The sequence below is a fragment of the Lithobates pipiens genome, unplaced genomic scaffold, assembly GCF_037356315.1.
Source record: "Lithobates pipiens isolate NorthernLeopardFrog02 unplaced genomic scaffold, aLitPip1_a1.2 Scaffold_22, whole genome shotgun sequence".
Taxonomy (NCBI): Eukaryota; Metazoa; Chordata; class Amphibia; order Anura; family Ranidae; genus Lithobates; species Lithobates pipiens.
This window is the reverse complement of record NW_027507784.1, coordinates 303,176,228-303,197,495: the sequence shown is the minus strand read 5'-3', so window position 1 is coordinate 303,197,495 and position 21,268 is coordinate 303,176,228. Positions and strand designations below refer to the sequence as shown.

At 45.4% G+C, this 21,268-nt stretch overlaps 1 protein-coding gene across 2 annotated transcripts in view; it reads right to left on the bottom strand.

The window, feature by feature from the left end:
* Positions 1-21,268, bottom strand: part of LOC143924809 (glucagon receptor-like) — a 166,956-nt gene that overhangs the window by 97,539 nt on the left and 48,149 nt on the right. For both annotated transcript variants that reach the window (XM_077449277.1, XM_077449278.1), the window contains exon 2: positions 2,095-2,155. In XM_077449277.1, coding sequence (XP_077305403.1) covers positions 2,095-2,155 — 61 coding nt within the window. The remainder of the gene's footprint in view (positions 1-2,094; positions 2,156-21,268) is intronic.

Sequence of the window (21,268 nt, the reverse complement as noted above, 5' to 3'; positions counted from 1 at the left end):
GGGCGAAATGCTAGCCCACCCTTGCCTCTGGAGGTGCCTTTGGGGTGTCAGGGGGTGTTCTACACCAGCTATTCTCAATCAGAGTCCCATGAAACCATAGGGTTCCCCCAGGGGTTTATAGGTATTCCTTGAGCTGTGGCTGATTGGTCTCCCATTTAATGACCTGCATAGTTCTGGGGCCAAAGCCACTTGGCAAAGCAAGCAGAATGACACTAATAATCTTTTTAGCTGTCTGTAAGGGTGACATTTGGACCACCACTGGAAGGGTTTCATTCGTCCTACTGGCTACCAATGTTAGATGCATTTTTCCCATTGACCTCTGATGAATTGAGCTCTGATGAATTGGTTTTAGTAAAGATTCCATGAGAACTGGAAATTAGTTGTGGAGCTCCTCTGGGGTTAAAAGGTTAGTAAAGCCGCGTACACACGATCAAACAATCCAGTGGAAAAGTCCAGTGTGGGCTCCGGGGGACTTTTTTTACCCAAAAGTCCGGCGGACTAAGAAAGTAGTTTTGCACCTAAATATGTCCGCCGTACTCGCACTTCGGCGGACAATAGGGCCGTGTGTGTGCTAGTCCGCCGTACTTTTGAAATGAACTGACTTTTCCCGCCCAGAGAAAAGTTTGCTAATTTTGAGCGCAGCTCCAGGTAGCCGGGACCAGCGAAGGAGGCGTTGCTGGCCCCGTCACCTGGTATGGCGTTAAAGGGTAAGCCCTACGCCGAAAAAACGGCGTGGGGGTCCCCCTCTATGTCCATATCAGACCCTTATCCGAGCACGCAACCCGGCCGGTCAGGAAAGGGGGTGGGGATGAGTGAGCGCCCCCCCTCCCGAGCCGTACCAGGCCGCGTGCCCTCAACATGGCCGTTGGTTGACGGGGTCTGCGGGCGGGGGCTTATTGGAATCCGGGAGCCCCCTTTAATAAGTTTATTTTTTTTAGTTTTGGATGAAGTGGAGAGAGATTAGAACAGCTGTCAGTTTTTATTGCTGTCTGTGGCCTTGGTTGAGGAGACCCCCCCCCTCCCTCTATTTGTCCTGTTTACCATTATCATTAAATATGAAAGTAAAAGGAAACCCCGAATTTTGGGTTGTCCCCAGAAAAGTAATAGAGGGAAAATCTTCCAATGGGGACACTATCTCTGGTGATCCGGGGGTCCCCAAGGAATTCCCTTAATTTGCAGGGATTTCTTCTCACTTCCTGTTTGGCTATCAGGCAAGAAGTGAAGGAAAATCTCTGCAATTGGACACAGATGGAAAAAAATAAATTTGGAAGGGTTTTAAACCCTTCCTTGCTCTTTCCAAAATGAAAAAAAAAAAAGTTTTGCTTATAGTTCTACTTAATTTCTGTAAAACGCAGACTAGTGTCTGATAATTCATCAGCATTGGTTATTTTTTCTACGGGGAGAATTGAATTGTTGATTTGAATAATTATATATGTATTATCTATTATTACAGACGATTTTGTTACGTATATGCAATTATCTTAGTGTCTATGTATATCGCAATTAGGCTATTATGTATGATGTTTGCATGTGTCGTAATAAATGTTAATTTATCTATAATCTCCAATCCATACTCACATCGATCTGTTGTGTTACTTCAAAGAATTTTGCATTGGCTAAAAGATAACTCAAATAAATTAATTGTTCAGCCATTCCCTGACATAGCATAACAAGGTCCTTGAACCTGCAGACTGGAGAATTGGGAGCATAGAGGTGACTGCCATTCACTTACGCAAGACAAAGCCGGGCGTAACTACTGTAAGCAATTTGAACTCAGCTGGCAAATTAGCTGAAGTGTTTTGTTGACAATGGATAAAAAAAACAAAAAAAAATGAGTGTTAAAAAAAAAAAATTGTATGGTTTGTACGAGAATGTGGATGAGGGCGTATTCAGCTGTAGCTACAGAAAACATAAAGAAATGACAGATTCTGGAGCAGATCTCTGATTAAAAGAGCATCTACGAGGAATAACTCTGAATGTCAACCTCCCCTTGGTCTAATAATTGGAACTATTATTGTGAAGAGCCCAAGAGACATGAGTGCAGTGTCAGGGTGACTGTTACCTGTCTGACTCTGTGGACCAGGGTGACCTTACCTGTGAGTGACAGAGGGTGCACAGGCTGAGCAGGGAGAGCAGAGGTGAGGAACGCATCCATCTGAAGGGTCAAAACAAAAACAGGATTAGCCATCAACACCCAGCATTGCTCACAATGTTACCATCACAGCATGTCTTCTGAGAATCAGAGCGTTTAAAAGGAACATGTCCCAATAAAAATATGCCATACCTGACATGTCTTTAAAAATGCATTCTCTACTGTTATCTACAACCTTTTTTTTGCTTAATGCCCCATACACATGATCAGAAATCCTGTCCGAAAAAACTTGGATGTTTTTTCCAACGGAATTCCACTCAAACTTGGCTTGCATACATACGGTCACACAAAAGTTTTCTGAACTGTCGACCGTCAAGAACGCGGTGACGTACAACCCCTTACGATGAGCTGAGAAAATTAAGTTCAATGCTTCTGAGCATGCATGATTTTTTGCGCATTCGAATTGCATACACGAATGCATTTTCAGATAGGAACTTTTCCCGACCAACAAATAGAGAACATGCTCTCAATCTTTTGCTGGCTGGAATTCCACCAGCAAAAGACTGATGGAGTATACACACGGTCGCATTTTCAGACAAAAATCTCTCATTTGAGTTTTGCTGGCGGGATTTCCAATTGTTTGTACACGGCATTACTGTTTAGTAAAGTTTGGGTGAGAGGCACCAAATCTAAAGCTGCTCCAAAACAGAGTCCATGGAGTCAAGTGTTTCATTAGGGGAATACAGTCATTTGAAATTAGCTGGTCTTAGATCAAGATGCCCTACTAGGACATCTTAGAAAAAAATCCAGGGCTAGGGGAGTGAATATTTATTATTACAGGTATTTATATAGCACAAAAAATTTAGCCACTTGCCCTCCGGAAGGTTTTACCCCCTACAAGACCAGGGCATTTTTTGCTATTCAGCACTGTACTACTTTAACTGGCAATTGCGCGGTCATGCAATACTGTACCCAAATGAAATGTTTATAAAGTCTCTACACGTATATATTATTAAATGGTTTGTGCAAAAGTTATAGTGTCTAAAAACGATGTTGTGTGTGTGTGTAATATATATATATATATATATATATATATATATATATATATATATACACATACACACACAGTGCCTTGCGAAAGTATTCGGCCCCCCTTGAACTTTTCAACCTTTTGCCACATTTCAGGCTTCAAACATAAAGATATAAAATTAAAATTTTTTGTGAAGAATCACCAACAAGTGGGACACAATTGTGAAGTGGAACGAAATCTATTGGATATTTTAAACTTTTTTAGCAAATTAAAAACTGAAAAGTGGTGCGTGCAAAATTATTCAGCCCCTTTACTTTTAGTGCAGAAAACTCACTCCAGAAGTTCAGCGAGGATTTCTGAATGATCCAATGTTGTCCTAAATGACTGATGGTGATAAATAGAATCCACCTGTGTGTAATCAAGTCTCTGTATAAATGCACCTGCTCTGTGATAGTCTCAGGGTTCTGTTGAAAGCACAGAGAGCATCATGAAGACCAAGGAACACACCAGGCAGGTCCGTAATACTGTTGTGGAGAAGTTTAAAGCCGGATTTGGATACAAAAATATTTCCCAAGCTTTAAACATCCCAAGGAGCACTGTGCAAGCGATCATTTTGAAATGGAAGGAGTACCAGACCACTGCAAATCTACCAAGACCTGGCCGTCCCTCTAAACTTTCAGCTCAGACAAGGAGAAGACTGATCAGAGATGCAGCCAAGAGGCCCATGATCACTCTGGATGAACTGCAGAGAACTACAGCTGAGGTGGGAGAGTCTGTCCATAGGACAACAATCAGTCGTACACTGCACAAACCTGGCCTTTATGGAAGAGTGGCAAGAAGAAAGCCATTTCTCAAAGATATCCATAAAAAGTCTCGTCTAAAGTTTGCCACAAGCCACCTGGGAGACACACCAAACATGTGGAAGAAGGTGCTCTGGTCAGATGAAACCAAAATCGAACTTTTTGCCCACAATGCAAAACGATATGTTTGGCGTAAAAGCAACACAGCTCATCACCCTCAACACACCATCCCCACTGTCAAATATGGTGGTGGCAGCATCATGGTTTGGGCCTGCTTTTCTTTAGCAGGGACAGGGAAGATGGTTAAAATTGAGGGGAAGATGGATGCAGCCAAATACAGGACCATTCTGGATGAAAACCTGTTGGAGTCTGCAAAAGACCTGAAACTGGGACAGAGATTTATCTTCCAACAAGACAATGATCCCAAACATACAGCAAAATTTACAAAGGAATGGTTCACAAATAAACGTATCCAGGTGTTAGAATGGCCAAGTCAAAGTCCAGACCTGAATCCAATCGAGAATCTGTGGAAAGAGCTGAAAACTGCTGTTCACAAACGCTCTCCATCCAACCTCACTGAGCTCGAGCTGTTTTGCAAGGAAGAATGTGCAAGAATTTCAGTCTCTCGATGTGCAAAACTGATAGAGACATACCCCAAGCGACTTGCAGCTGTAATCGCAGCAAAAGGTGGCTCTACAAAGTATTAACGCAAGGGGGCCGAATAATTTTGCACGCCCCACTTTTCATTTTTTTATTAGTTAAAAAAGTTTCAAAAATCCAATAGATTTCGTTCCACTTCACAATTGTGTCCCACTTGTTGGTGATTCTTCACAAAAAATAAAAATTTTATATCTTTATGTTTGAAGCCTGAAATGTGTCAAAGGGTTGAAAAGTTCAAGGGGGCCGAATACTTTCGCAAGGCACTGTATATATATACCAGAATTTACACAGCTATAGACACTATTCTGTAATGGCAGTGATCAGCAACTTATAGTGTGACTGTGATAGGGTGGTAGGCAATGACGCTCTTTTTCTTCTTCTTTTTTTTTGATTTAAAAACAATATTTATTATTAGTCAGTAGTCTATAGGGACTTCTCAAGGCTGCTGAAAATCAAGCAATCTCAGCACTGTGCAGATTTATTTTCTGCAGTGCTAATTTTACAAAAACAGGTCACTTTTTTCAGACCAAATATTAGCAAAATTGCATCAGTATGATTTCAGCCATCCCAAATTCCATCAAGCCCCTGTGCTTTAAGTAAAAAAATGTTACATTATTCAGTGTACATACATAAAAGGATTTCAACTATATTTGGAATGGAATAAACAGAAGGGATCATTTCCAACTTTTTAAAAATAAAAACCAGTGCAGCATTGTTTTCTCCCTAAAATATTTGCCTTAAAACATGTTAAACATATGTATTAAGACAACGTATAATTTTCAAACAACACATTGTACCTTTAATGTTGTGGCTGTGTTCCAAATACGTTACAGCAACTCTAGAGCCAGAAAAATATTTTTTTAAGAAGTCCACCCTGCAAAAGAACCAATCTGGTGGTTAGAACTCTTATCTTCGCTGTTCTGAAGAGTTCCGAAGGCCAAAGACATAGTCAGATGTGGTTCCTCTTGCCAGCTCCATGTCACTACAGGACACACTAAGGGAGCCAGCAGGTGGTACCACATGAGACATTCAACACGCCTAGAAGTGTGTAGGACAATCAAGGTGTAGTCCTTCAAGAGAGCGAAGATTGGAGTCCCTGCACACAGCACTTGTAAGTATTATAACTCTTCTTTTGCAGGATGGAGTTAAAAAAAATAATCCACAATCCCGCACACAATATTTTGTGCTGAGATTGCCAGGTTCTCTGGTGACAGAGTCAGTTTAAAAAGAGGAACTGAAGTCTGGAAGCTCTGCCCAAAAAGACAGAAGGAGGACTAAGAACTAATCAGCAGTAGTGCCTGTGGTCGTTCCCAAATCATGGTTTACCATGCCTTGTGCTGCACTGTGTCTCTATGTGAAGGTGGCCATCTTGGCAGAAGCAAGGCTTTGTTTCCCTAACCACTTCAGCCCCGGAAGACTTGGCTGCTCATTGACCAGGCCACCTTCCATGACCCGGCACCGTGCCGCTCCAACTGACAACTGCGCGGTCGTGAGACGCTGCACCCAAACAAAACTCATGTCCCCTTCTCCCCCACAAACAGTGATCCCCCTGGTGGCACTCGATCATCTCTGCAGCCCTCACTCTCTGCGCTACAAACAAAAAAAGCGTGACAATTCTGGAAAAAAAAACACAATTCTTTGTACTTCTTGCTATAATAAGCACCCCCAATTTATTATTCCTTCTTCAGTCTAGGCCAACATTTACTCCACTACACATTCCCGGTAACAAAAATCGCAACAAGCAAATATTTCCTGGCCTGCACAAAAGCCACAGCGTCCACAAAATAGGGGACAGATCCATGGCACCTCTAACAACACCATGGGACGACCAAGGGGGCCAACTGCACTCCCTGACTGTGTGCTCTAACTGTGGGGGGAGGGGACTGACTATAGGAGATGACAGATCATGGTTCCCAGTTATTAGGAACTCACGATCTGCCTTTACTGGCAAATTGACGTTCTTACATGGCTAAGATGGCATGTCATCAGCTCTTTACCAAGATTGGGGTTCTTTGGGCGCACAAGCGAGATGAGACTGGGGCTCCCAGAACCAGAGGGGATCCCGCCCCCGTCCTTTGTCTATACAGTGGGTGGGAGGAGGTTAAATAAAGAATAATAGTAAAAAAACACAGCAGGAGTGCATTTTCCTATCGGCAATTTGGAGTTTGGGAGTTTAGGCATGTTGTTTATTTCTGCACAAGTTAATTAGTGGCTGACCCAGGCCGAGGGGGGAAAGTGTTAAGTATATGTGCTTAGTTCCAGGGCTTTTTTTGGATCCAGCCTACTCACTGGTGATAAAAATATGGTTCAAGACTGGGTTCAGGGCCTTTTGCCCACACTTGATGATCGAGTGCCACCAGGGGGATCTCTGTTTTGGGGGAGAAGGGAACATCAGTTTTGTTTGTGCTCTGATGCAAAGTGAGGGCTATTATTTGAAGAGAACTGTGATGTAAAGAGGGGGACTGTGAGGTGATGGAGGGACTAAAGATACTGTTGTAAAAGGGGGTGTTTGTCATGTAACAGGAGGGCTGTATGTATGTTTTGTGAAGTAAAAGTGGGTGCTTTGGTGTAAAGGGGGAGACTGCAATATAAAATGGAGCACCGCGGTGTAAAGGGGGGACTACAACGTAAAAAAGAGCACTTTGATGTAAAGGGGGTACTGCAATATAAAAGGGGCATTGTGGTGTAAAGGGGGGTACTGCAATATAAAAGGGGGCATTGTGGTGTAAAGGGGGGTACTGTGATGTAAAAGGGGGCACTGTGATATAAAAGGGAAGACTGTAATGTTAAAGGGGGTGTTGTGGTGTAAAGAGGAGGACTGATTAGTAAAGGGGGGAACTTTGTTGTAAAGGGGGATTGCAATATAAAAGGGGACACATTAGTGTAAAGAGGGGAGGGGCAGTGTAAATGGCACTGTGGTGGAGATTGTTGTAATAACATTGGATAGTAAGTAGAGCAGCTCTGATAGGGTTACCACCTGTCTGGGATTCCTCCGGACAGTTCAGGGTTTGAATCATGTGTCCAGGTTTCAGTCCACCTGACACCCGGACACATTATTCAGACAGGAATGTGGCTCAGAACAGGGCTTGACAGGAAGGCGAGGGGGTACTATGTGTGCTACATTACTATTCTCTTTGTAGTGCCCAAAGGTGTCCCAGGTCTGTTACAATCCTATAGTGTATATTGAGAAAAAAAATTGTTGTGCACCACTAAAGTGTACGGGTTTGGCTTGAAGAAAAAGTGGCAACCCTAGGCTCCGACTGAAGCTGTTAGCGGATTAATCTAAAAAAACTAACAAATGGTGTGTACCAGGCTTAACCCTTTCCCGCCGAGCGTACGCAGATGTGCGTACTCTGCTTCCGGGGGGTATACCGGGATGATGCCCGCACCTGCAGGCATCATCCCGGTACCGCTTTTTTCAGCAGGCGATTGGCTATCCAGGCATAACAACCGATGCGGCTAAAAGCCGCTCGGCTGTTATGCCGGAGGAGCGGGAGGGGACGTCCCCCCCTCCCGCCGCCTCCCGCCGCTGTTACCGGTGCTCCCGCTCGATCGGGAGCACCGATTCAAATTCCGCTGCCTTCGGCTGCTGGGCAGGGACTGGAATGAAGCCGTAATTGGCTTCGTTCCAGTCTTCTCATCGTAAACACGGAAGCGTCGTCATGACGTCACTTCCCATTTACTCGGCTGCCAATGGCGCCGGTTTTAAAAAAATATCCGGTATTCAGAATCGCAGTTTTCGGCGATCTGAATACATTGAAGTGTAAAGGAGGGGTGGGGGGTCTTTTAGACCCCCGATCCCTCCATAAAGAGTACCTGTCACCACCTATTACTGTCACAAGGGATGTTTACATTCCTTGTGACAGCAATAAAAGTGATCAATTTTAAATTTTTTTTCAAAAACAATTTAGTCATTTTAAAATAAATAAAATAAATAAATAAAATAAAAAATTTTAAAGCGCCCGCCGTCCCCGCGAGCTCGCGAAGCAAAGAAAACGCATACGGAAGTCGCGCCCGCGTATGTAAACGGTGTTCAAATCACACATGTGAGGTATCGCCGCGATCGTCAGAGCGAGAGCAATAATTCTAGCACTAGACCTCCTCTGTAACGCTAACCTGGTAACCGTAAAAAATTTTTAAAGCGTCGCCTATTGAGATTTTTAGGTACCGTACTTTGTCGTCAATCCACAAGTGCGCGCAATTATAAAGTGTGACATGTTTGGTATCTATTTACTCGGCGTAACATTATCTTTCACATTACGCAAAAAAATTGGGCTAATTTTACTGTTTTTTTTTTTTTTATTCATGAAAGTGTCCCTTTTCCCAAAAAGTTGCGTTTAAAACATCGCTGCGCAAATACCGCGTGACATAAAATATTGCAACAATCGCCGTTTTATTCTCTAGAGTCTCTGCTAAAAAATATATATATATAATGTTTGGGGGTTCCAAGTAATTTTCTAGCAAAAAATATGGATTTTAACTTGTACACACCAAATTCCAAAAATAGGCTTAGTCATGAAAGGGTTAAAGTGGTTGTAAACCCTTACAACACACTTTGACCTACAGGTAAACCTAGATTAAGGCTTACCTGTAGGTCCAAGAAATATCTTGGACCATATCGCCGCGGTCAACGGCGATATACCGCGAGTGGCGGCTCCCGTGCGCGGGAGTGACGTCATCGCGGCTTTGCTGAATGACAGCGGCGGAGCGGCGAGACCCACCGAGAAGATGGATGCGCCAGACTATAGGGGACAGCAGTGACTTCGCTGGCTCCTGTGTCAGTTAAGTGACACATAATGGACTACTATGCAATGCATAGTAGTCCATTATGCTTTACCTTTGCAGGGAATGAAAGAGGAAGTAAACCGATGGGTTTACTTCCTCTTTAAGGCCTCATGCACAATGGACATTTTTAGAGCTGCCCCTAGGAGCGTGTGGCATTTTTTTCCTGCTTCTAAACTTCCCTGCATGTTAGGCTTTTGGCATAGTTTAGAGGCAGAAGAATTTAGAGGCAGGAAAAAAACCAAAAAACACTGCCAGTACATCCAGGAGCAGCAGAGTTTGGGCAGAAAAAACACTTGACACTTGTAAATGCATCTAAACACACACTAATCCTAGGCGCGTTTAGCGCTTGAGCATTAATTAATTTCAATGGCCAGAATAAATTCTGGGTAATGAAATTAATTAACACCCAAACACTTGTCGCCTATAAATGCGCCTAAATGCTTCCAGAAATGTTAAACCCCTTTCACACTGAGGCACTTTTCAATCGCTTAAAAAGCTCACGAAAAAACTATTTCAATTAAATGAATGCTTTCACACTGGGGCAGTGCGCTGGCAGGGCAGTGAAAAAATGCCTCCCTCCATTGAAATTAATGGAAAGCTCTTCAAAAGCTCTCAGGCCGCGTACACACGGGTGGACTGTTCGTCCAACTTTGTCCGCTGAACAGTGTTTCAGCGGACAGTCCGCTCGTGTGTGGGCTTCAGTGGACAGTTTCAGCGGACAGTCTGACGAACAAAGTTTTTTGGAATTTCCGTAAGACTGTCCACTGAAACTTGGTTTGAGCGGACAGTCCGCTCATGTGTAGGCTTGTTCGTCAAACTAAGTTCCGCGCATCCTCAGAAAGGATTTACACGGCGAAGGTTGCATTGCAGTGTATCGGACGCCGAATTTCTCGTCCCGTCGTACGTGCCGTTCACGTCATCCCGCAAGTTTTCAGCGGACTGTTCGTTCGTCGTGTGTGGTCAAGTCCGCTCATGCAAATTTTGAACGGACTGTTTGTCAAACTGTTTGACGAACCTAGTTGGGCGGACAGTCCGCCCGTGTGTACGCGGCCTTAGTGTTTTACTGGCAGTTTAGAAGTGCCTCAGTGTGAAAGGGGCCTTAGACACTTTTAGAAGTGTCAAGTGTTTTTTTTTCTGGAACACTGCTTCTAGTGCCGCGTACACATGATCAAACAATCGGGTGGAAAAGTCCGGCAAACTCAAGTCCGCCGGACAATCCCCCCGTGTGTAGCTTCCGGCGTACTTTTTTGACCCGAAAGTACGGCGGACTTAGAAAGTAGTTTTGCACGCCAATCTTCCCGCTGGACTTGCATTTCGGCGGACAATCCGGCCGTGCGTATGCCAGTCCGCCATACTTTTGAATGAATGGACTTTTCCCGCCCGGAGAAAAGTCCGCTCATTTTGAGCGGGTCTCCAGGTAGGCGGGGCCCGCGAAGGAGACGTTGCTGACCCCACCACCTGGTATGGACTTAAAGAGGAACCCCAACGCCAAAAAAAAACGGCGTGGGGGTTCCCCCCAGGTCCACATCACACCCTTGTCCGAGGATGCTACCCGGCCGGCCAGGAAAGGGGGGGGGGCGATCGCGTGCCACCCCCCTCCTGAGCCGTACCAGGCCGCATGCCCTCAACATGGGGGCTGCCTTGGGGAAGGGGGGGGCGCGCGCCCCCCGCACCCCAAAGCACCTTGTCCCCATGTTGATGAGGACAAGGGCCTCTTCCCGACAACCCTGGCCTTTGGTTGTCGGGGTTTGCGGGCGGGGGCTTATCGGAATCCGGGAGCCCCCTTTAATAAGGGGGCCCCAGGATACCGGCCCCCCACCCTATGTGAATGAGTATGGGGTACAATGTACCCCTACCCATTCACCTGTGAAAAAAAGTACAAAAAAAAACACAACACAGGGTAAAAATAGTTTATTGCACAGCTCCGGGGTTCTTCCGTCTTCAGGGGTCTTCTCGCCAGACTCCTCCGCTATCTTTTTCTAGCACTTTTACTAGCGGAGGAGCCCGGCTTTCTTCCTCGCCGCCGCCCTCTTCTTCCGACTTCGGGGGTCTTGTCCCCCTCTTTGGTTCTTCTGCCGGGCCACCGCGCCTTCTTATAGCTCTTTTACAGGCGGTGGCCCGGTCTTCTGTCGCCGCTGACGTCGCCGCCGCCTTCTGTTCTTCTCTTCTTCTCTTCAGATGTTGACTCGTCGCTCCCTCCGCTCACAATGACGGGGAGAGGATGCTGGGACTGTGACACTATAATGGGCGGGGACATCATCCGGTGATGTCCCTATAAAAGGCACCGCGCGCCCGGTCCCCGAAGAACAGAAGGCTGCGGCGGCGGCGACAGAAGACCGGGCCACCGCCTGTAAAAGAGCTATAAGAAGGCGCGGTGGCCCGGCAGAAGAACCGAAGAGGGGGACAAGACCCCCGAAGTCGGAAGAAGAGGGTGGCGGCGAGGAAGAAAGCCGGGCTCCTCCGCTAGTAAAAGAGCTAGAAGAAGATAGCAGAGGAGTCCGGCGAGAAGACCCCCGAAGACGGAAGACCTCCGGAGCTGTGCAATAAACTATTTTTACCCTGTGTTGTGTTTTTTTTGTACTTTTTTTCACAGGTGAATGGGTAGGGGTACATTGTACCCCATACTCATTCACATAGGGTGGGGGGCTGGTATCCGGGGGCCCCCTTATTAAAGGGGGCTCCCGGATTCCGATAAGCCCCCCGCCCGCAGACCCCGACAACCAACGGCCAGGGTTGTCGGGAAGAGGCCCTTGTCCTCATCAACATGGGGACAAGGTGCTTTGGGGTGGGGGGGCCGCGCGGCCCCCCCTTCCCCAAGGCACCCCCCATGTTGAGGGCACGTGGCCTGGTACGGCTCAGGAGGGGGGGCGCTCGCTCGTCCCCCCTTTCCTGGCCGGCCGGGTAGCGTGCTCGTACAAGGGTCTGATGTGGACCTGGGGGGGACCCCACGCCGATTTTTTTCGGCGTTGGGGTTCCCCTTTAAGTCCATACCAGGTGGCGGGGCCAGCGACGTCTCCTTCGCGGGCCCCGCCTACCTGGAGACCCGCTCAAAATGAGCGGACTTTACTCCGCGTGTGTGGGCGAGTCCGTTCATTTCAAAAGTAGGGCGGATAGTACGGCGGACTTAGTACACCGTATTAGTCCCCTGAAAAAGTGCCGTGTGTGGGCAAGTAGCCCGTTCAGAAAGTCGGACGGACAGTCCGGCGGGAAGTCCGCCAGTCTAAGTCCGTTGGATAGTCGGCTACGTGTGTACGCGGCATAGGAGTGTTTGGAAAACGTCAAGCGTGCACGAGGCCTTAAACTGCATACTTGTTTTAGTTCAGTGACTCAAAAGCACTGAAGCCATTAGATCAACACGACAGCTGGGCAACTAGACTTTTCAGAAAGAGGGGCCAGGAATGGCAGCAGATGTCCTTCTGAGCATGCTTTCTTAAAGAAATATATATATATATATATATATATATATATATATATACACAAAATGTTGCCTTAACAAAAATGTATGAAAAAGTAATCAGTGAATTAGTATCCAAATATGACAATATCGTAATCATATAAGTGTCCAGCGTGAGAAAACAGTCCCACAAAAATGGATGATATCTCCTTCACTCCACCATAGAGGCCAATCAGCAACACCCAAATCTGATGTCCTCTTACTAGAGCTCGAAGGACAGATGGGTGAAACAGCCTTTTGGGGACTCTCTCCCTCTAGCAATACTCCAGCCAGAATCAAGCAGCCATGGGGATGATGCCTCGGAAAATATATTCCAGAAAAGATAACACCAGCTCCCAAAGGAATAAAAAGCACTAAATAGTGTAAAACCTTAAGACAAATTCTTTATTATAATCAAGTTAAAGATCATGCGCATGTCTTCATTATAACAATCCAGTTCAAGCAAGATGGCATCTGCCTTCACTTCCGGGTAACGCGTTGGCATGATCAAGCCACTCTGCCCTATGCGTTTCTCCACAATAGGACTTCTACTGGGGCCAATTATGACAAATATCTCACTGTTGTGTTTCCAGCTTTTTCTTTTACATTAACACTAGCGCAGTATTTTTTTGGTTTTCTTAAAAAGAAACTTGTATTGAGAAAAATATAGAAGCTTCCACTGGTGACCTCCTTCTGAAAATGTTTACCTTCCATGATTTCCTGCAGCCTCTGGCTTTAATACTTTGTGAGTCACAAATCTGAATGAAGCATGCAGCAAAGGAACATCAAATGTATACTTGTTCCTAGCCTAATGCTCAAACCATTGAAGCTACTACATCAGCATGACATATAGGCAAATAGCATTTTTAGAAGGAGGTCAGCAATAGTAAAGGTTTTTTTTAACGCCCAACACCAGAGTCCATAATGTAGGAAGAAACAAGGTAGCTGGATTTACACAATAGCGCACAAATACAATACATTCCAACAACAATTTAGGAAGCATTCTACTTCAATGACAAAAGGCAGAAAGATGAATATTGATATCACATGTGGTTATTGTGCGTACAGGTACAATTATAGTATGCTCTTCATCACAGTCTTCTGTATTGAACTGTTGTTCCTAGGTTAGGGTACAATGATCTAAGACCTTCAGATATGAAAAGAAAGCCCATTTGTATAGATTTACACAAAGGATATGAACCAAAAAAAATTCAATCTGTCTGCAGCAATGACGCACAACCAACAGTCACCATTGTCATTGCTAAAAGACTTAAGAACTTCCAAAATGGGGCTCAGTGCTGTTTTGAAATTGACTTTGACTTTCTGTTCCAGTTTTACAGACAGGAATAAAATAAATGTATTGTGAAAAACAATTGCTCAATCCATTATGGGAAATACTATACTCATACAAAATCCTAAGTTTTTAGACCAATAAAACTTCTTTTATGATACTTTTCCCATACTTTGTGTAGTACAGTCTGCAGTTCCAGCACGAAAGGGACTTTGTGACTGTGTTGCCCTGGGAGACACTCACACAAGCGCTGCTATAGATGAGACCATTATCACATAAGACAGAGCAGCTGGTATTCAACCGCGCTCCATCCACTAAGGGGCAAGCTGAGGACATGAACTTTTAGAGACTTTTGAGAAATCCATGTGGAGGATTGTGAGGAATGTAGTTTGTAAAGAGCCATTACTACAGATTCAGTTTTAAACTACAATTCCCAGATAGAAACACTAAGAAGGTGGGGTTGAGGCCTATTTCCTATGTTGAGAGGACATGTACCTATATTCTCTTTCTGCAGGGAGACCAGGACTGATACAGACCCGGCACACTGGGAAATAGGGATGAGCCGAACACCCCCCGGTTCGGTTCGCACCAGAACTTGCGAACGACCCCCGCGTTCGGTACAAACGTTAGAACCCCATTGAAGTCTATGGGACTCGAACGTTCGAATTGGAAAGTGCTCATTTTAATGGCTAATATGCAAGATAGTGTCCTAAAAAGGGTTTGGCGACCTGCCTCCTGCCTCAGGGGACATGGGTCACTGCAAAAAAAAGTTTTAAAAACTACCGTTTTGGCGGGAGCACTGATTTTAATGACGATTAAAGTGAAAAAAAAAAAGTGAAATATTCCTTTAAATATGGTGCCTGCGGGGTGTCTGTAGTATGCCTGTGAAGTGCCACGTGTTTCCCGTGTTTAGAACAGTCCCTGCACAAAATTACATTAAACGGAAATAACACCATTTAAAACTGCTTGCGGTTTTAATGTTATATCTGGTTCCTGCAATATGGTTGAAAATCATTGAGAAACATGGCATGGGTAGCCCTCCCTGCCCATTACCAGCCTATTTGGGTCTTGTACGCATATTAAGGGGAACCCCGTACCCATATTAAAAAAAGGAAATGCGTGTGGCCCCCAGGCCCTATATACTCAGAACAGCAGTATACTGGCGGTGCAAACAAGACAGGGACTGTGTAGGTTTGTTGTGTTAAGTTGAATCTGTTTGTCATTTTCAACCGGTACATTTTTAAAGTGTAGCTCCAGTCAAAAAAACTATCTTTAAGCTTTTTGGAAAACATAGGGAAGGGTTATCACCCCTGTATAATTTGTTTTGTCGTCCATCTTTTTTCATCTCACTTGCTGCTGTCTCCTTGCGTTTGCAAGTAGGAGATGTTTGTAAGTTGGATGTTTGAAAGTAGGGGCCTGCCCTATATTATAGCGGTATGTACTGGGTACAGAGCACGCAGACAGCACACACTATCTCCTAACACTACTGACTGCAAGCTCTATTATTAACCACTTGTTAGCCCAATGTTTGCATAAAGTGAAAGATGAAGTTATGCTGAGTAAATAGATATCAAACATGTCACTCTTCAAAATTGCACATGCCCGTGGAATGGCGCCAAACGTCGCTACTTAAAAAATCCCCATAGGCGACGCTTTTAATATTTTTTTACTGGTTACATGTTTTGAGTTGCAGAGGAGGTCTAGGACTAGAATTATTTCTCTCGCTCTAACATTCTCGGCGATACCTCACATGTGTGGCACATGCGAGCACATGGGGACATGGGCGCTTTAATTTTTATTTTATTTTTTTATTGTTCATTTTACTTTATTTATTTTAGTTTGACATTTTTTTTCCCAAAAATATATTTTTGATCACTTTTATTCCTATTACAAGAAATGTAAACATCCCTTGTAATAGGAATATGGGGTGACAGGTCCTCTTTACAGTGAAATCTGGGGGGTCAATATGACCCCACATCTCACCTCTAGGCTGGGAAGCCTGAAATAAAAAATAAAAAAAAGATTCTGGCTTTGATCGTACTGGCGAGTTGGTAGAAGCACCGGAGGGCGGTGAGGGGTGGGGGGCGTCTATGGCTGGGTATTTCAGGGTATCACCGAGTATGGCTGGGTATCTCTGAGTATGGCTGGGTATGGAAATTTATGGCAGGGTATTACAGAGTATTGGCGGGGTATTGGCGGGGTACTACAGAGTAATAGCAGGGTACTGCAGAGTATTGGGGGTACTGCAGAGTAATGGCGGGTACTGCAGAGTATTGGGGGGTACTGCAGAGTAATGGGGGTTACTGCAGAGTAATGGGGGGTACTGCAGAGTAATGGCAGGGTACTGCACTGCAGAGTAATGGCGGGGTACTGCACTGCAGAGTAATGGCGGGGTACTGCAGAGTAATGGCGGGGTACTGCAGAGTAATGGCAGGGTACTGCACTGCAGAGTAATGGCAGGGTACTGCACTGCAGAGTAATGGCGGGGTACTGCACTGCAGAGTAATGGCGGGGTACTGCAGAGTAATGGCGGGGTACTGCAGAGTAATGGCAGGGTACTGCAGAGTATGCACTGGTATTGCAGAGTATTGGCAGGGAATTGAGGGGTTAAATTCGGTGAGCAGCAATGTGGGCACTGCAGATGCAGCCCACATCGCTGCTGACACCGATCTCTTTCCCCTCCGCTGTACCGATCGGTACAGAAAGGGGAGGGAGGAACAGGCGTCATAACATGACGCCGGTTTGTTTCCAAGTGATCACTCCGTCATTTGACGGAGCAATCACGTGGTAAACGGCCGCTATGAGCGGCCGTTTACCGTGATGCGCCGGGTCCTATGGACCCGGCGGTCACGGATGCTCTCGAGTGCGCACACCTCGGGGCACGCGAGAGCAGAATTCTGGGAGGCCGTTAATCAACGGCCTCTCTGAGTTAAACAACCGCCCTGAAGCCGTTAATCGGCAATGGGCAGTTGTTAAGTGGTTAAAGCTAGATCACTAGCTATATAGGTGAGGTGAATATAGTGGTGTATACTGCAGTCAGGGCACAGACAACAACCACTACACAGCAGCAAGATAGGAAATCAGCCAAAAACGATTGGTGTGTACTGTGTTGAAGGTACACAGAGCACCCACTGCTTCAGATGCAAAGTAACACACTACAGGAGGCCGCCTTAAAGGCGGCCTTATATAGTGTGGGGCGTGCACTACACAGCCTGAGCTATGATTGGCCACAGGCAGGATGCCTGTGGCCAATCATGGCTCTCCTCGCTGCCGGCGCTGCGATTGGCCAAGCATGCGGGGTCACAGTGCATGCTTGGCCAATCATCGGGCAGCAATGCACTGCGCCAATGCAGTGCATTGTGGTCCGCGCGCGCGTCACTCGAATTTTGACGCGAACGGCCAAAACGTTCGGAATTCGCCGAACGGCCGAACAGCCAATGTTCGAGTCGAACGTACGTTCGACTCGAACACGAAGCTCATCCCTACTGGGAAAGCTGAGAAGGGCGATTTCTGACTGAGGAGTAGAGATAATCAGTGGACTGTGACACCTGAGAGCAGTAGAGGTAGAGCGGCCACTAATCCAGAGACTTAAAGTGAGAGCTGGACTTTGGGGAGCCTAATGTTAAGCTAAAAGAGCTGGACGCTGAGGGTACTAATAGAGAGAGCCCCTTTTCTTAGTAAGTAGAAAGAGAATGCCTGCCGATACAGGACTGGTGAGCGGTCACTGACCAACTCTACTCTACAACTTCATAGCAGAGGGACAGAGTTGGCTGTTAGGAACACTGTCAATACATGCCCCAGCTTTAGGTAGGGACAGTACCTAATGGGACACTACCCCATGTGCTCCTACGCAAGATTTTGGGTCCCAACGAGCTGGCCAGCAGAAGGACTAGAACAGTGTACTGCTATCAGAAACCATGAAACCAGACCAAGACAGAAGTACAGTTAAATCACACTTGTTTAATAATAAAAGTAAAAAGAACAAACGTAGTCAAAACATAGCCAGAAGTCAGGGATCAAAGTAGTGGAACAACAAGCAGGATCTGGAGCCAGAAGGGATGTCAGTAAAAAGCCAGTCTTTAAACAGGAACGCAGTAGATTTTTTGTCATGTGACCAGGGCGAAGGCAGAGCTCCTCTGGACTGGATGGCTTAAGTAGGCAGGACTGACAAGCAGGACCATCAACAGCTGAGTAACTGTGGAGAGAGATGGGAGCTGGCAATTAGCTGAGCGGCCAGCTCAGAGATGGAAGGGCTGAGCCCATCCCTGACAGTACTCCCTCCTCAACGACCCCTCCCCCTCGGAGGGCCACCAGGCTTGAGGGGAAAACATCTATGGAAATCACGGAGGAGGACAGGGACATGTACGTCCGAGGATGAGACCCAAGAGCTTTCCTTTGGACCGTACCCTTTCCAATGCACCAGGTACGTATGCGCCCACGGAACCTACGGGAGTCAACAATGGACTGTACTGAAGGACTATACTCCCCATGGTTCTCAACCTGTACAGGGTGAGGATGTGGTATTGAGGTGGTAAAGCGGTTGCAGACCAAATGTTTTAATAAGGAGACATGAAATACATAAAAAATACGCATATAAGAAGGAAGGTCTAATGCGTAAGCCACTGGGTTAATTCTGCGAACGACACGGAAAGGCCCAATAAACCAAGGTGCAAACTTCAGTGAGGGAGCACAAAGTCGAAAGTTGCAAGATGACAGCCAGACCCTGTCCCCAACCTGGTAGGAAGGTGCAGGCAGGTGTCTGCAGTAGGCATGGAGTCTGTACCTATCATTAGCATGATGTAAAGCCTCCTGGACTTGTGACCAAGTGGAACGAAGACCATAGAGATTCTCCTCTAACATTGGAATATTCTTCGGAACAAACGAGTCAGGCAACACGGAAGGTTGGAAACGATAATTCGCTATAAACTAGGACAATCAGGAAGCAGAATTCAAGGCATTGTTGTGAGAAAACTCTGTCCATGGTAATAGTTCTGACCAGTTGTTATAATGGTCAGAAATATAGCAACTTAGGAATTGCTCCAAGGACTGGTTCTGCGCCTCCATTAGACTGTGGGTGATACACAGAGGAGAAAGCAAGCTGAATTCCCAACTGTGCACAAAAGGCTCGCCAGAACCAGGACACAAACTGACTACCCCTGTCCAAGACAATCACCCTGGGTAGCCCATGTAAGGGAAAGATCTCCCGAGCAAAAATGGAAGCCAGTTTCTTAGAAGTGGGCAACTTCTTAAGTGGCATACAATGACACAGCTTTGAGAATCGGTCAACCACCATAAGGATAACAGTGTTGCCTTGGGAGTTGGGTAACTCCACAATGAAAACCATAGACAGGTGGGTCTAAGTCCTCTCTCCATTGGGTATGGGTTGTAGGAGGCCCACTGGAATGTGTCGTGGAGTCTTACTCTGAGCACACGAGGAACAGGCAGCTACGAAGGCAGTTAAATCAGCACGAAGACTAGGCCACCAGAATTGTTGGGAAATGGCCCAAACGAGTTGATTCTTCCCAGGGTGGCCAGCTGCCTTGGGAGAATGGTAAGTCTGGAGCACGGCAGTATGGAGACTCTGTGGGACAAAACAGCGGTCAAAAGGTTTCTCAGGAGGAGCATGGACCTGAGCAGCAAGAATTTTGTCACCCAAAGAAGAAGTCAGACTGGTGCGAACCGTAGCCAGAATACAATCAATGTAACGGATACTTGACAAAAAAAAGAGCCCATCGTACCCTTCTGGGAGAGAGGCATTTAGCCTCAGACAAGAAAGTGAGATTCTTATGGTCAGTAAGAATAAGAACCGGCACAGTGGTACCTTCAAGGAGATGTCTCCATTCTTTCGGGGCTAAAATGATTGCCATCTGTTACCAATCTCGTAACTGCACTCCGCAGGTGACAATTTATTGGAAATTTGGATTTATTTGTAAAATATTTTTAAAACCATTTATCATTTTCCTTCCGCTTCACAATTATGTGCCACTTTGTGTTGGTCTATCACATAAAATCCCAATAAAATACATTTACATTTTTGATTGCAACATGACAAAATGTGGACAATTTCAAGGGGTATGAATACTTTTTAAAGGCATTGTAGAGGGGCCCTTAGCTTGGGAATAAGTTAACACTTTCCTGCGCATTGTTTATGCAAATCAGACTATCTCTCATTCGGATGGCTTATAAAGATCTGCATTAAATCAACCAATGAACTTTTTGTTAAAAAAAAAAATCAACCAATGAACCAGTAGCACTTTACACTACTCTGCGTGACTGGCATACTTGTTCTGGATTAGTGACTCTGGATGTATAAAAGACAGTCGGTCATTATAACAACCAGGCAACTAGTATTTTCAGCCAACTGTCAGTATTGGCAGCCACCATACTTTTCTTATGAAAGTTTTATTTTAAAGGAAATCTGTAGTGACAGAAACACACAGACTGCCATTGTTGACCTCCTTTAAAAAATGTGAATTGTCTGGTTATTCCTTGATTTGGTACTTACTGACATGAAAAGGGTATGGAGACTAGAAGGAATGAACACTTGATCTGCTTATTTTTTTTACGTCAGTGGCTCGGAAATTATTGAAGCCATGTAATCAACATGACTACTAGGCAAATAGCATTTTCAGAATGGGGTCAGCATTGGCAGCCCTGTTATATCTGTAAGCACAGGTTTCACGTGTTTGGTTTGACCGGAATGCACCTTTAACTGCGTCTACTGTCTTGTAATGCACTGGCAGTAAGAATTCTGTTAAATGTCACTGTGTAGCTGAACAGTTTCCGCAGTCACAGCTGTTGTATTATGTGGATGGTAGACACCACTAGGCATGTCAGACAATACGTGGGTCGTGTGTAATTAAAAAGTGCAGTGATCATACATTACCCACAAATTATTAATTAGTCATATGATCGGAAGCAACTGTATGTTGCAGTTTACTAAACAGGTGAAAATTTGAAAGCAATAATGTAATGTATATAATGTATATACACTGCAGAATAATGAAAGCTGTACAAACATATGAAAGCTGCACATGGACTCTTCTCAGCAAAGTCTCTGACTCTTTCAAAGTAACATGTAGCTGCACGGAATGTGACTGCCGAACACAGCTACTTGCAATTATCCTCATAGACAGGATCCCTCATGGTGAAGTCCTAAGTAGCAGTGGTAACCAAG